This window comes from Cucurbita pepo, chromosome 10 (genome assembly GCF_057944985.1).
Source record: "Cucurbita pepo subsp. pepo isolate OVF chromosome 10, ASM5794498v1, whole genome shotgun sequence".
Taxonomy (NCBI): Eukaryota; Viridiplantae; Streptophyta; class Magnoliopsida; order Cucurbitales; family Cucurbitaceae; genus Cucurbita; species Cucurbita pepo.
In genome coordinates, this window is record NC_141807.1 from 6,314,598 (window position 1) to 6,329,768 (window position 15,171).

General features: G+C 38.3%; 2 protein-coding genes across 5 annotated transcripts; one reads left to right on the forward strand and one right to left on the reverse strand.

Moving 5' to 3' along the window:
• The first annotated feature begins 1,899 nt into the window (after nt 1-1,899).
• On the forward strand, nt 1,900-5,508 carry UNE7 (Core-2/I-branching beta-1,6-N-acetylglucosaminyltransferase family protein). The gene is made up of 4 exons (XM_023687697.2): nt 1,900-2,543; nt 2,717-2,792; nt 2,874-2,989; nt 4,817-5,508. Exons 1-4 carry the CDS (start codon nt 2,054-2,056, stop codon nt 5,338-5,340), a joined length of 1,206 nt encoding a protein of 401 aa, XP_023543465.2. The 5' UTR covers nt 1,900-2,053; the 3' UTR covers nt 5,341-5,508.
• A 1,455-nt stretch (nt 5,509-6,963) lies between these two features.
• Nucleotides 6,964-14,804, reverse strand: LOC111803319 (uncharacterized). 4 transcript variants are annotated; one of them, XM_087127769.1, is made up of 7 exons: nt 14,513-14,804; nt 14,120-14,322; nt 13,593-13,735; nt 13,263-13,511; nt 10,643-13,070; nt 9,437-10,539; nt 6,964-9,048 (listed from the first exon to the last, which is right to left on the reverse strand). In XM_087127769.1, exons 4-7 carry the CDS (start codon nt 13,329-13,331, stop codon nt 7,339-7,341), a joined length of 5,310 nt encoding a protein of 1,769 aa, XP_086983895.1. In that variant the 5' UTR covers nt 13,332-13,511; nt 13,593-13,735; nt 14,120-14,322; nt 14,513-14,804; the 3' UTR covers nt 6,964-7,338. The 4 variants fall into 4 exon arrangements, with proteins under 4 accessions (XP_086983895.1, XP_086983893.1, XP_086983894.1 ...); XM_087127767.1 differs by having other exon boundaries at nt 14,486-14,804; XM_087127768.1 differs by having other exon boundaries at nt 13,263-13,735; nt 14,486-14,804.
• Nucleotides 14,805-15,171: the final 367 nt, after the last annotated feature.

A 15,171-nucleotide genomic window follows, 5' to 3' on the forward strand; every position in this document is an offset into this window, starting at 1 on the left:
AATAATAAAAAAAAAATTGATTAAGCAATAAAATAATAAATGTACGGACGTATTTCAGAGAAATTCAGGCCCATTTTCGGAATTTAGATACTTGGGCCACCCATACAAATGGGGCCCATTATGAGATCACCGACAGGAATTAAATAACCGCGTGGGAATCACGTTCTTTAATTCAATTTTCTGACCATATACTTTTTCAATATTTTTTTTATACCTCACAATAGTATGGTACGGTTTGTTAGGAATTACGGATCTCTACAATAGTATGATATTGTACAGTTTGAATATAAGCTCTTATCGTTTTGCTTTGAGCTTCCCAAAAAGCCTCGTATACATGTTGATGTATTTCTTACTTATAAACCCATGATTGTTCCCTAAATTAGCCAATGTCGGACCCCCTCTCAATAGTCCTCAACACGGACACGTACACTATTAGGTAGGAGAACGACTATTATGTTTTACATAATGCTGTTATGATGACTACTACTTCTAATGGGTGTCCACCATAGAAACCTCCCAGAATATGCTCGACCGACAAGGAAAGAAGCCCAGCAGTGTGCAAATTGACTGGTGGGTCCATACTCACACGTATGGGGCATGTGTAGGAAATGAATTGCACATCCAAGCTACCCATTAGGATAGTACGGTAGGAAAATAAACTGTTATGATAGGTCTCATCATTGCATTCGCATGTTCTTGCATTATAACCTCGATAAGTGGGTCACTTACGAAGTATTTTTAAAATACTCAAGCCTCGTGCTATTACATTTTCCAAGGCAATGCACCCCTGTAAGGCTGACGGAGACATCGCAACCCTGAGACCGTGACACATGTATAAGATAGATTAGCAGTGTGCGAATTGACGGATGGGTCCATATTCACACGTGTGAGCTGTGTGTAGGAAATGAATTACACATCCAAGCTACCCATTATGATAGTACGGTAGGAAAATAGACTGTTATGATAGGTCCTATTATTGCATTCGCATGTTCTTACATTATAACCCCGATAAGTGGTCGCTTACTGAGTATTTTTAAAATACTCAAGCCTCGTGCTACTACATTTTTCAAGGCAATGCACCCCTGTAAGGCTGACAGAGACATCTCAACCCTGAGACCGTGACACATGTATAGGATAGATTAGCAGTGACACATGTTTAAGATAGATTAGCAGTGTGCGAATTGACGGATGGGTCCATACTCACACGTGTGAGTTGTGTGTAGGAAATGAATTACACATCCAAGCTACCCATTATGATAGTACGGTAGGAAAATAGACTGTTATGATAGGTCCCATCATTGCATTCGCATGTTCTTACATTATAACCCCGATAAGTGGGTCGCTTACTGAGTATTTTTAAAATACTCAAGCCTCGTGCTATTACATTTTCCAAGGCAATGCACCCCTGTAAGGCTAACAGAGATATCGACCGTGACACATGTATAGGATAGATTAGTAGTGTGTGAATTGACTAATGGGTCCATACTCACACGTGTGAGCCATGTGTAGGAAATGAATTACACATCCAAGCTACCCATTAGGATAGTGAAAACAGACCGTTATGATACATCCCGTCATTGCATTCACATGTTCCTGCATTATAATCCCGATAAGGGGTCACTTACGAAGTATTTTTAAAATACTCAAGCCTTGTACTACTACATTTTTCAAGACAATGCACCTCCTGTAAGGTTGACGGAGGCATCGCAACCCCAAAACCGTGGCACATGTATAGAATAGATTTGCATTTTCTTCAGTAGTATAGGTCAGTGTAGGTTGAGTTGTATTTTTTTATTTAGCGTAAGATTTATAATTAATTTATTTAATACTAATTTTGTAATTTATTTGAATGGGTTTTAAAAAGTAAAAAAAGGGAACAAATTCCCTTCCCTTCCCTTCCCTTCAAAGCAAGGAACCCCTTATTCATCACACACTTCCAAACCCTTTTCCCCCATTTCTCCATTAATGCCTTCTTCTTCTTCTTCTTCTTCTTCATTTTCTTTCTGAAACTCAAAATTTTCTCGCCCATTTTCTCACCCATTTTCTCGGGAAAATGAGTCTCAAGCTTCTCACAATCTCCTTCCTTCTAACATCCACTCTCCTCTCTTTTTTCTTCATCCAAACAAAATTAACCAAACCCATCGCCGCCATTACTCCCCCAATCAACTCCCTATACTCCCCCAAATCAAATCTCTCCTATCCAGTCTCCTTTGCATACCTGATCTCCGCCTCCGACGGCGATGCCAGACGCCTCAAGCGCCTCTTGTCTGCCATCTACCACCCCGGGAACCACTACCTCATCCACATGGATCAGGGCGCCTCCGCCTCACACCACCGCGAGATCGCCGAGTTTCTGACTCAGAATCCCGTTTTCCGACGAGTGGGGAACGTTTGGATGGTCGGAAAACCTAACTTGGTCACTTACAGAGGACCCACCATGCTTGCTACCACTCTGCATTCCATGGCGATTCTTTTGAGAACTTGCAAATGGGATTGGTTCATCAATTTGAGCGCCTCTGATTATCCCCTGCTTACTCAAGATGGTATGGTGAGTGAAATTTGATGTGGTTTTTGGTCGATTTCTTTAATGGGTTTCGTTGGAATTGGATGATTCGTTCATTTATAAATCCATTGATGTTGTTTTCGTTGGATTTCCTTTCTGGGTTTTGTTGGAATTGGATGATTTGTTCATATAAATTCATTGATGGGTTTTCAGATCTAATCGATGCCTTCTCCGATTTGCCTAGAGATCTGAATTTCATTCAACATTCAAGCCGTCTGGGTTGGAAGCTGTAAGAATCCATTGTTTTCCCCAAATTTGATGATGTTCTTATTGTTTTGTTTACATTTTGGATTGGAAATTGTGAATTCAGGAACAAAAGAGGGAAGCCTATCATGATAGATCCAGCGCTTTACAGCATGAACAAATCAGAGATTTGGTGGGTTATCAAGCAGAGGACACTCCCCACTGCATTCAAGCTCTACACAGGTTTGTTAACTTTGATTCTTTCTGGATATAATTATTAATTAGTAACCATGTGAGGGTTCTGAAGGATCTTATTGCATTTAAATTAGGATTATCACGTGAGCTAGTTAAGTTATGATTTGCCTAGGGAATAGACATTCTTGTTTAAATAACTATGTTGCTTGCTTGATTCGATTCGATTCGAGCTTATGACCTCGATTAAGTAGTCTCCTTATAAGGAAAGAAAGGTAAAGAAAAGGAAAACGTTGTCTTATGTGACACTCGAGTGACGGGAAAGATGCACCTTCCTTTTTGGTGGGTACTAAGCACGGGAACTCAAATCGGATCGGTGACTTGTGAAAAACTCAAAAATCACATGAACTCTGGAAAAAAAATGCACCTTACTTTTTGGTGGCTCAATCACAAGAACTCTGTAAGTTAAACCTGTTGAAAAAGCGTGTGTTGGTTTGTAGGAATAATCATCGTTCCTGTAAGTTAAACATGTTGTTAGTTTGTCATGAGAGCTTATGCTAAAAGTGGACAATATCATACCATTGTGAAGATCCGTGATTCCTAACATGATATCAGAGTCATGCCCTTAACTTAGCCATGTCAATAGAATCATCAAATATGGAACAAAGAAATTGCTAGTATCGAAAGTGGAGTCAAAAGTGACTCAAGTGTCGAATAAAAGGTGTACTTTGTTCAAGGGCTCTAGAGAAAGGAGTCGGGGAAGCTCTATAGTGTACTTTGTTTGAGGGGAGGATTGTTGGGAGGGAGTCCCACGTTGGGGTTTATAAGTGAGGAATACATCTTCATTGGTATGAGACCTTTCGGGGAAGTCCAAAGCAAAGCCATGAGAGCTTATGCTCAAAGTGGACAATATCATACCATTGTGGAGATCAGTGATTCCTAATAGCACGTTGAAAAAGCCTGCGTTAGTTTGTGGGGGTAGTCATCGAAATTTCGAGAAATGGGATATTACCTTTTTACCCCTAATTAGCGAGTGAATTTAGGATTCAATCGAATAAAATTAATGTTTTAAAAAAAAAGAAGTGGTTGCCTAACGAAACCAAATAAAACGAACTCGTTTCGTGTGGAATTGGAATGTCGTTTTCCAACTAGATTTAAAGGTGATTTAGAAAATAGAGATATGGGTATTGGTAAAAGGGAGTTATCTATAGGAGTTTGGGCATTCCATCACTCATACCTACTGACGTTCCGATATAATTACAAGTTTAGTCCCTGATTTTTATGCATATTATAAATTTAGTCCTTAATATATAATATATTATAAGTTTAGTCCCTAATTTTTATGTATATTACAAGTTTAGTCCTTAATTTTTAGTTATATTACAAATTTAGTCCCTGATTTTTTATTATATTACAAATTTAGCCCTTGAATTTTGAGATGGTATAAATTTAATTCTTAAATTTTAAAAAATATGTCTTTTAATAAATTTTATATCTAAAAATCTTTAACAAATATAAATCTTTTAAAATTAACTTATTTACTATTAAAATTTTTAATTTGGTGTCTCATATATAAATTTTAAAAAATTACTAAATTTGGAAGTTGAAATTGTAATATTAAAACTTCATGGGCTAAAATTGCAATTTAGCTTTTTTTTTTTTTTATAATAAATAATGATAATAATAATAATAATTTTTTTAAAAAAACAATTTTTAATTATAAGTTTTTTGAATTTTAAAATATTTCAAATATATAATAATAATAATGACTTTAATTTTGTGTGTAATTTATTGGGTGTTTTATAATATTTAATTATGTGTAATATTAAATATGTTAAAATTTGATTTATTTAAAAAATTGATTATAATTATTGGCAGGTTCAGCATGGACAATACTATCAAGATCATTTGCAGAGTATTGCATTGTGGGTTGGGACAATCTCCCAAGAACTCTCCTCCTTTACTACACCAACTTCGTTTCCTCACCGGAGGGATACTTCCAGACCCTAATCTGCAACTCCGATCACTACCGAAACACCACCGTCAACCACGATCTTCACTACATCGCTTGGGACACGCCTCCCCGCCAACACCCCCGCTATCTCGGCCTCCCACACTACAAGAAGATGCTCACCAGCAACCGCCCCTTCGCCCGAAAGTTCAAGGACAACGATCGCGTGTTGGACAAGATCGACCGCGACATCCTCAACAGACATCATCATGCCTTGTTTTCCTACGGCGGGTGGTGTTCCGGGAATAGCATGTTTGGGACCGGGTCTTGCTCGGGTCTCGAAGAAGAGAACTATGGTGTGTTGAAGCCTGGACAAGGGTCTAGGAGGTTGAAGACTTTGCTCAATAGGATTCTTTCTGTTAGGTACGTCAAGAAGATGCAATGCAGATAGATAAATACTATTCTTTCTTTGCTTCCCACTCCCACTCCCACTCCCACTCTTTTGTTTGACTTTATATTAAACAAATAACCATGTTTTTTCTTACCTACCACTCAACTTGGTCTTACAATGGGTCCAAAACTAATTGGCTTTCAACACGAAATCTACACGATTATGCTACTTAACGGTCGTTAAAGTATGTGAGCTGCTCGGATAGCTTCAGATCAAGTTCTTAGTGGAAGATGGATTGAGATCGAGGTAAGTGAACCTACTGATGATGGATGGCTATAAGCTAGATCGGAAGACTTGTCATTGTATGTTGGAATGTATGATATTATGTATGCATTGTGATGTGTATGATACGGGTTAGACCTCCTAGATGGCTTAAGTGGAAAATGGATTGAGATAGAGGTGGGCGTTATAAGCTAGACCGGAAGACTTGTCATTATATGTTGGAATGTATGATATTTACGTATGCATTGTGATGTGCATGATATGGGTTATGACCATGAGATTCTAGTAGAATTGTGATGTTGATGATGCATGTGTATGATTCATGTCATGATATGGTGATAAGATATTGGTCATACTTTTAGGAATGGTAGTCCCGAGAGGAATGATAGTATTACATTAATAGTCATAATGGTATGTCACGAGTTGTATTAGACAATCGTATTTTATGGGACCTCATGCATATGTAAGTTTACGAGCCATGATATTTAGAGAATGTGAGGACGTGACGATATGACTCCTCTGATGTTTTTCATGACGGTATGGTCATAACTATATTCTCTACAAACTTAGCAATATGGCCACGAGGGAGAGTGGTGATATTCCCCCTACATTTTAGTGGCGATATGGTCACGATTAGACGATATGACCAATAAAAGAACGTTATGAAAGGAAAGTCTTCACATATAACATATTTGTATGTATTTGCATTTTTCGACCTCAACAGTAATGGTGGATTTTGTGTGTACAAAAGTGGTGCACATAGAACTATGCACGTAAAATTGATACACTTCCTAAGTATATGAAAAGAATTAGAGTCAAGACCATGAATTAAAGTTGGTGCATTCTTCCACCTCATCAGTGTGGCCACTTACTAAAATGATATGAACTTAAGGCTTTGAAGTTTTTAAAAGGTCAAGTCACATCATCTATTATATCAAATAGGTAAATGATAGACTCGAGAATTATAAGTTTACTTTTAAGATTTAGAGGTTTTTACGATACAAAATCAAAAGTTTAGAAATCTATTAAACATTTTTTAACGTTAGAGAACAAATAGATACAAATCTAAAAGTTTAGAAATCAAAACGCCCAAATTAACCGACACTATTTCTTCCGATCACATTCCTATCAGCTTCTTGATGATTCTCAAAATGTCAACAATCAAGCATGAAGAACACCCTGAATCTCAACCTAAAACCCAATGAAGAAGCAGAAGAAGAAGAAGAAGAAGAAGAAGAAGAAGACAATGATGAACAAAAACTAATCAAATGGGCATATACGTCGATCTAAACCGATCTAACATACGAAACCGTATCGATTCTGGAATCGACTACAAGCTAATTCAACCAAGGCAAGAATCTGTACCACAACAATTCAAAGAAAAAAAGAAACACTTCCTAATTCTTACCACAAAATCCACTGTCATAACACCAAACTCAAATAGAATCTTGAAAAACTAAAGTAATAATTGTCAATTCATCAATACACCAAAACTTTTACATACATGTTTATACAAAAAAGAAGAACAAAATAAAATAAAAAAAACCACATTTTCTCCCTCAAACTTCAAACTCTTTAAGGGGGATAGGGATCGTAGGAACGTGCTCAATTGAAAGAAATCAAACCGCGACTCGGACTCACTTTTCAAAAGATTGCAGAGTGGAAAAAGAATGTAATCAAACTGGAAAACCAAACCCAAATCCTGAAATGAAGAGGAAAACCACAAAAGAAAACTCCCATATGATTCTATTACTTTTACCTCTTATGATTACCAGCTCAATCAGAATCACTTGAGCTTGAGCTGGAGCTGGAGCTAGATCCTGATTTTGATTTTCGAGACTTTGCCTTCTTGTCTTTGGTTTTGGAAGCAGATACATTGGAATCTACGGATTTTTCGTCAACTATATCTGCTGGTTTGTCGACGTTAGCCGTGTTCGATGGGATAGTCTCAATGTTGGAATCTGCTCCATATGGTTCTAATCCTCCCTCTGATGGATCATTTGACACGGAGCTCGTTGGAAGTTCGTTCAAGTTTTTCTCTGAGGCTTGCAGCATCAAGGCAACATGAATATCTCCTAGTGATTTTGCTTCAACAACTTCCAAATCCAAACTTGTTTCGGTTTTGGCTTCTTCTTTAACCTGGTTTTCGACCGTGCTGGGAAGGATGACATCCTCCACATCTACTCCTTCATGGAGTTGCCTAGAAGCTAAGTTGATATCATCTAGTGATGTTGCTTCAAGAATTTGTATATCTGATTTAGTTTCAGTGGGATTGGAACTAGAACCTGATTCACCTATGTTATTCTCTGAGAGTTGCATCGAAGCAACATGGATATCTCCCAAAGATCTTGCTTCGACGACTTCCAAATCTGAACTCTTTTCTGGAATGGCTTCTTCCGTAACTTGGCTTTCAACCGCACTGGGAACAATGACATCGTCCACGTCTACTCCTTCGTGAGGTTGCCTAAACGCTAAGTTGATATCATCAAGTGATTTTGCTTCAAGCATTGGTATATCTGATTTTGTTTCTAAGTTGTTGGAACTAGAACTTGATTCATCCATGTTATTCTTTGATACTTGCGTCAAAGCATCATGAATATCTCCGAGAGAACTTGCTTCCACAACCTCCAAATCTGAACTTGCTTCGGGATTGAGTTCATTAATCTGGCTTTCGATCGCACTGGGAAGAATGACATCCTCAACATCGACTCCTTCGTGAAGTTGCCTAAAAGCTAAGTTGATATCATCAAGAGATTTGGCTTCAAGCATTGGAATATCTGATTTAGCTTCTAAGTTGTTGGAGCTAGAACTTGATTCACCTATGTTATCCTTTGATACTTGTGTCAAAGCAACATGAATATCTCCGAGAGATCTTGCTTCCACAACCTCCAAATCCGAACTTGCTTCAGGATTGAGTTCATTAATCTGGCTTTCGATCGCACTGGGAATAATGACGTCCTCCACGTCTACTCCTTCGTGGAGTTGCCTAAAAGCTAAGTTGATATCATCAAGTGATTTCGCTTCAAGCATTGGTATATCTGATTTAGCTTCTGTCGGATTGGAATTAGAAACCAATTCAAATCTCTCTGCTTCAGCTTCCTCTGGGAGTACCTTTTCTTCAAGGATTGGTTCCCCAACCTTCTTCCCGCTGAAGTCCCCAACTTCGTCCAATTCTACTAACAATCCTTCATCAATATCTGTTATTTCATTTACCTCTTCCCTAATCATCTTTTCCGAAAAACGAGAACCATGTGTTTCTGCTAGATAGTCCAAATGCTTCGATACCTCCTCACGATCCTCAGATACGACTAAATCAACAATATCATCTTTTGGATTCCTACCAGTATTAGGTGATCTAACTGGTGAAGATGTGGACGAATCAGCTTCAACAGAAGATAAAGCTGTTGAAATGTCTTGATGAACTTTTGGTGTTACATTTTCAGAGATTACTTCAGCAGCAGAATCCGTCGATAAAACGCCTTGTTCCTGCAAAATATCAGCTTGATACCATCATTTTACTTCACTAAACACATAATATGATCATCATAATGTTCTCTCATGAAGCCACAATCAATTCATTAAATAACATGATAAAAGAAATTTTCATACTCAGATCAGTTAAAAGGGAAAGTTACAATGCTATGTTAGATCTTAGGAAAACAAGACCACATGCAGATATGGTTATCCAAAGGCCACGACGAATGTAATAATTATTTATGGAGTTTAGTTAACATCTAATCCATGATGGGCACTACATTATGATTTATGAGTAACTCTATGGATTGGATCTTTTCAAGATCATTGATGTCATAGCAAGAAGAGAACCATCAACTCAAAAAAGTAAGCAAAAGATCACGAATCTAGCAGCACTTACCTCAACATCGTCACGGTTACCAAGAATAGGTTCGACCATTGACTTGTCTGACCACGACTGCTCTAATTCAGTAACAGATGAAATAACTTCAGGAGCCACATTAGGAGTACTAGAACCTGAAGAAGCTATTTTTATCCCCAGATCTTGCAGGGATTCACTCTCTGTGTGTGATTTAACACTTGAGGGCTCAACAATATCTTGTTCAGACCTAACAAATTCGTCCTCATTCATTGACCTCTCCTCAACTTGCTCCAATCCAGAAGGAAATGTTGAACTTAAAGAAATCAAAACGGCTTCCTCCTCCACCACTGGAGGGTTTTTTTGTTCCTGTGATCCAGGAATAGTTGCATTGGCAGTAATCAATTGGTCAGACAAAGTAGCCAAAGAATCTGTCGTTTCAACGAGGTCATTGATGTCCTGAGCCGGGATTTCTGAACCACGATTTGATGTAGAAGTAGTAGGTTGATCACTATGACAAATTACATCAGTTTGCAAAATTACTTCCTCCACAGAACTGCTGCCGGATGAACTTGATCTGCAGATATTTGTTTGTTCAAGTTCAGAATTTTCTTTGTCATTTAATGTTTCATGAAACTCCACATGTTTTTCATTTGAAGATGACCCAATTTCTGCTGAAACATGGTTTACGGCAGAAGACAGTTGCTCCTCGGGTTCAGTGAAAGTCGGTCTACTACGAGAAGAGATCTGATCATTTGAAGGTGAAGAATTTAGATTCTCATCTTCAGTTTTGTGAATATCTTCAATAATATCCTCCTCCTGGCTTGTCAACTGATCTTTATCTTCCACAACATCATCGACTATTCCTTTCTCGATCGATGCAATGTCTGAGAAGGATGGACCGGAATCTATTGGAACATGCTCAACTAAAAGTTCATGGGCCACGGCCAAGTTTTGAGCATCATAGTTGGTGCCATGTTTGGGAGACTCAACCTTCGTAACCTCGTGAACAATAACTTCTGGAACTTCCCTCGACTCTTGTTCATTTTTATCAACTATATGTAACTCTGAGGAGTCATCATGCGTATCTTCCAAACTCGAAGTAATGTCCTGTTCTATTTCAGATTGTAGTTCAGATTCTTTACCTGAAAAGGGGCCAATTGTGTTAGTAAAAAGGGAAGAGCGCATATTGGTTTCTCTGTATATACATTAGAAAGAAAAAAAAAACAAATGAAAAAGAGAGCTCGCCTTCTGCTGAAGGGCTTGAGTCATAAACAGGCTCCTTATGCTGATTGTCATCCAACACTTCACTGACAATCTTGAAGTCTGCATCTTTTTCGAAGGCAGTCGACATTGTTATGCTAGTAGTATCAATGCTAGATACCTCTGTTCGCAGGCTATTCGGTTTCGCCTCATCTGTTTTGACCTCAATTGACGTTTCATTTACTTCTGATAATGAAGACAAGCTGGAATGGCTGCTGATATCTGTTTCAACTAATATATTTTTGGAGTGAATTTCACTGGCGTTAATCTCCACTGGGATATCTCCAGCTCCGATTTCAGATGATCCAGATTGGCTTTCAAAGTGACTCTCGGTCGATCCCAAAGTAATCTCGATCACTTCATGATGCACATCTCTGTTTTCTTGTACGTAATTTTCAGAGCCTATATCCTCCCATGGCCCATTTCCATGCTCAATAACACTGGCTATGGGGTCAAGGAAGGAAACTGCTGTTGTTTCCAGAAAAGAATGTGATTCATCAGGCTTCTTGTCATCCTGATCTGCAATGGAACTCATTGATTCAGTATCAGAAACACAGCTCAGTTTTGATTCACTGGCTTCACTAAGTTGTCTTTCCAATGGAGAGTAGTTCGTTTCTTCTGCAGCTGTTTTTTCAGGCATGAAATATGGTTTCCATCTAATATTTTGTTGCTCTAGCTTGGGAATAGAAAAGTTTGAAGGGCCCACACTGAAACTTTCATGTCTTCGGAACATATCTTTCTGTTGAGGTGGCAAAAATTCGTGTTCGAAGTCATCACTCTTGAGATCCGGTTTTTCTTCATTTGGGTCATATGGAAGATCAAATGGATTACGTCTAGGCAACAAAATAGATGGAGCAGACCCAGGAATTGGTGGCAATCCCATATTATTGTATGAATCATAAGGGAGATCAAATGGGTTACGTCTGGTTGTCGATATGGGCGCTACATTACCAGGAAGATCAAAACCATCCAAGTCTATCAAATTCATCCCAGCCAACATTCTCAGGTTGTTCCTTGCTCTTCTCCTTGCAATGAGATTTTCCAAACGCTGATTCCTTTCGAGCTCTAAACTTCCCAAATCCATGAGATTCTTTTGGTCATCCTCAGTCCACTTGATAGCGGATTTGCTCTCATCCTCCTTCTCTTCCTGCATCCCCTCATCATCATCATCCTCGTCATCCTCGACAACACCGCCTTCTTCTCCCTGGTTCTCAGCCTCATCATCTGACATCACACATTCACCATCACTTTTATGATACAGTTCTGAATAAGCATCTGATTCTTCATTTGACCCTTGAGCAGGTTGTGGAGTTTCTGAGTCCAAGAGAGGGTGCAACTCATCCAACAAAGGTATGATATCAGTCATTGAGGCATCAGGTGAGGAGCTTTCTGCTCTATCAGACTCAGAACGCAAAGAATCATAATCATTTTCAACATGATCATCTTTATCACTGAGAGATAAGCTCAGCTGATCTCCTTTATGGGCAAGTTCTACGGAGATGTTATGATCTTCTACTTCAAAAACCTCATTTCCCGTGCTTTTGGCAGCCAAAAGCTGGTTCTCTACAACATTTTCACCATCTGTTGTCAAACTTTTAACATCCAAATCCTTTTCATAAATTTCTCTCCTCTCCTCCAACTCTGAACTAGGGAATTCCCTCTCTGTTGCTGCCTTCTCAAGTTCACCCTTCTCAAATTCCTTAACTCCATCCCTCTCAAACTCCTCAACACTGCCCTTCTCTAACTGAATTTCACGATTGTGCTCATCGATCACCGGAACAAGGCCAACAAAACCAGCATGCTCATCAAGCATGCTTGTCTTCCTCTCTTCTTCAGAACCCCTTTCCACATAAGAATTTCCTACTTGATTTCCTTCAAATCTCTCAACAGTAAAACTATCATCCTCCTTAGCAACAAATCTCTCAACAGTAAAACTATCATCCTCCTTAGCAACAACAGTAGCATTGTCCAAAATCTCCAATCCGAAAAAAGCTACATCATGTGAAACCTTCTCCTCCGTTTCGATTTCAGGTATATTAGGTTGCCCAAAACTCAGAAGGGTTCCAAGCAGAGCAGCCGTGCAAATCAAAACAGGGGACGCGGACACCAAAAGGGAAAACAGAAAAGGACATGATCTATAAAGGAGAATCAACACACAGAGTAGGGCAAAGAGATATGGATAATTACGAACTGATCTGTAGCAAGTTCTCATAGATATGACTGCAAATTTCTTAAGATCAAAAACTATTTTCATGGCCGATCCCCTATCTCTCCCCCCCTTCCCGGACACTTCCATCCTTCTTTGTGAAATATCAACTGGGTTTTTCCCACCAAATGAAGTTTCCAATTTGTCTGTGTCGTCGACAGGAAGCTTATCAGCAATTGGACCCATCAACCTTTCGAGTTCATTCATCTGAAAAGAGAACACTATAATTAAACCCCATGAATGATTATCAGAAAAATAAATATGTTACCTGACATTTCCTGTTGAAATCACTTTTAGGCTTATGCCACATTGCACCCAATACCAAGTTGGGAAAATAAGAGAGGATCCAAATTTCTTGTTCTATTAAAATATTTTAACAAATTAAACTTGCAACCTCACCTTGGCCTGCCGTTCATCAGGGGACAAAACCTTTTCTGTCGCATCATCTCTCGACTTTCTAGCAGACATCTTTCAGAATTCAAGAGAGTTGAACAGAACTAATTACTTTAGTAGATACAGATTAACCGTTTGGATGCTTTCCAGATGATCTTGAACAAGAAATGATATAATTGTTAGGTGCTTCACCATATGGTCTGATAATCTTTAGACGCTCGGACTAAATGAGGCGCATGATCATTCATTATTCACCTTCAAAAGAAATCGACTAGCTCAATCAAAGCGACACATTACAGCTCAATCAAAGCGACACATTACAGCTCAACTAATTACTTTAGTAGATACAAATTAACCGTTTGGATGCTTTCCAGATGATCTTGAACAAGGAACGATATAATTGTTAGGTGCTTCACCATATGGTCTGATAATCTTTAGACGCTCGGACTAAATGAGGCGCATGATCATTCATTATTCACCTTCAAAAGAAATCGACTAGCTCAATCAATGCGACACATTATAGGTCAACCATTTCTCATCACCTAATTAGTTTATCTTCATTTGGCATTGCCTACATTTGCTACAGTTGTTATCGACCCATTCAAAGAGAAACCAACCTAACATAGAAAGCTACAACCAAATTGCAAAGCTGAAGCCATGGCCAAACAACATAAACTTCTTTATGGTTGCAATTTATCTTCATAATCCAACTCTCCTAGAATTGTAAATTTCAGGCACTCCCAGAAATTAAACAAAAACAGATTGAAAAACAGAGAAATCATCACGAGATGCAATCGCACGATCCAGAGGATATAAATTAAGAACAGAACAAAGATAACAATCGGAAAACAATGAATGCCTACCTCGCCTTTCAACGATCGACCGCAATAAAATCAAATCAAAGGAGGGGATTGAACGAACTCCAAATCCAGCAAACAGGCAACGAAGCGAGCACAGCGAGAAACTCGAGGATTGCTCGCCATTTTTCCCGAGCTTGATACCGCGCTTGATCGGATCAAAATTTTGCTATTCCACAGAGAGATCGGGAGAGAGATAGAAATTATATCTGCCAGATTACGCGAAAAACACAAAATTAACAAAGGTCATTAAAACACCAATACTTCAAGAACTAGAAAAACAAATACACAAAACCAAACTAAAAACCAGTATAACAAACAAGGAAACCCCCAATTCTGAAATCAAACGAAAAACTACGATCAACCCAATACCTAAAACGAGGAATCGAAGAAACAAACCGAAATTTAACGCTGCCAAACCGGATTCTGAATATGGGTAATTTGCGTATGAATCAAAAAAAAAAAAAAAAAAAAAAAAACAGATTAGAGAAAGAAATGTAGGTGGGATTAGGAAGAACAGAGAGAAGATAACAGTTGGGGAAGAAAGAATTGTGGGATGGGAATCATGCGTTCAATGTGGAATGTGCTCTATGGCTATGGCTATGGCTATGGCCCTCTGCTTTTGCCGCTTTTTCTTTCGAGGGGATTTGTCAGCAATGCCAACTCCTCCGTCAGATTACAAAAAGAGAGACATATATGATATTATTTGTATATTTGGCATTTTCTTCTTCTTCTATCTATTATTTATTATTTATTATATGATCCCGACCGAATCAAAAGTATATGTCAATTATCATTAAATGACGTTCATGTTAACAAATTAATTGTATTTATTGTATAATGTAAGATATTAATTACGTATGATCTATTTAAAATTATATTAAAAATACATCAACAATTAAAAAAAAAATTATCACAATCACGCGACCAGCCATGTATCAACTTTGTTCACCAAATTAGTTATGATCGTATGACCACCATCAACTTAGATGCCGCTCAAGCTCAAACTGTGTTTGGAACCACTACAGTTTTTTCTACCCGCTTCAATGGTCCACTAC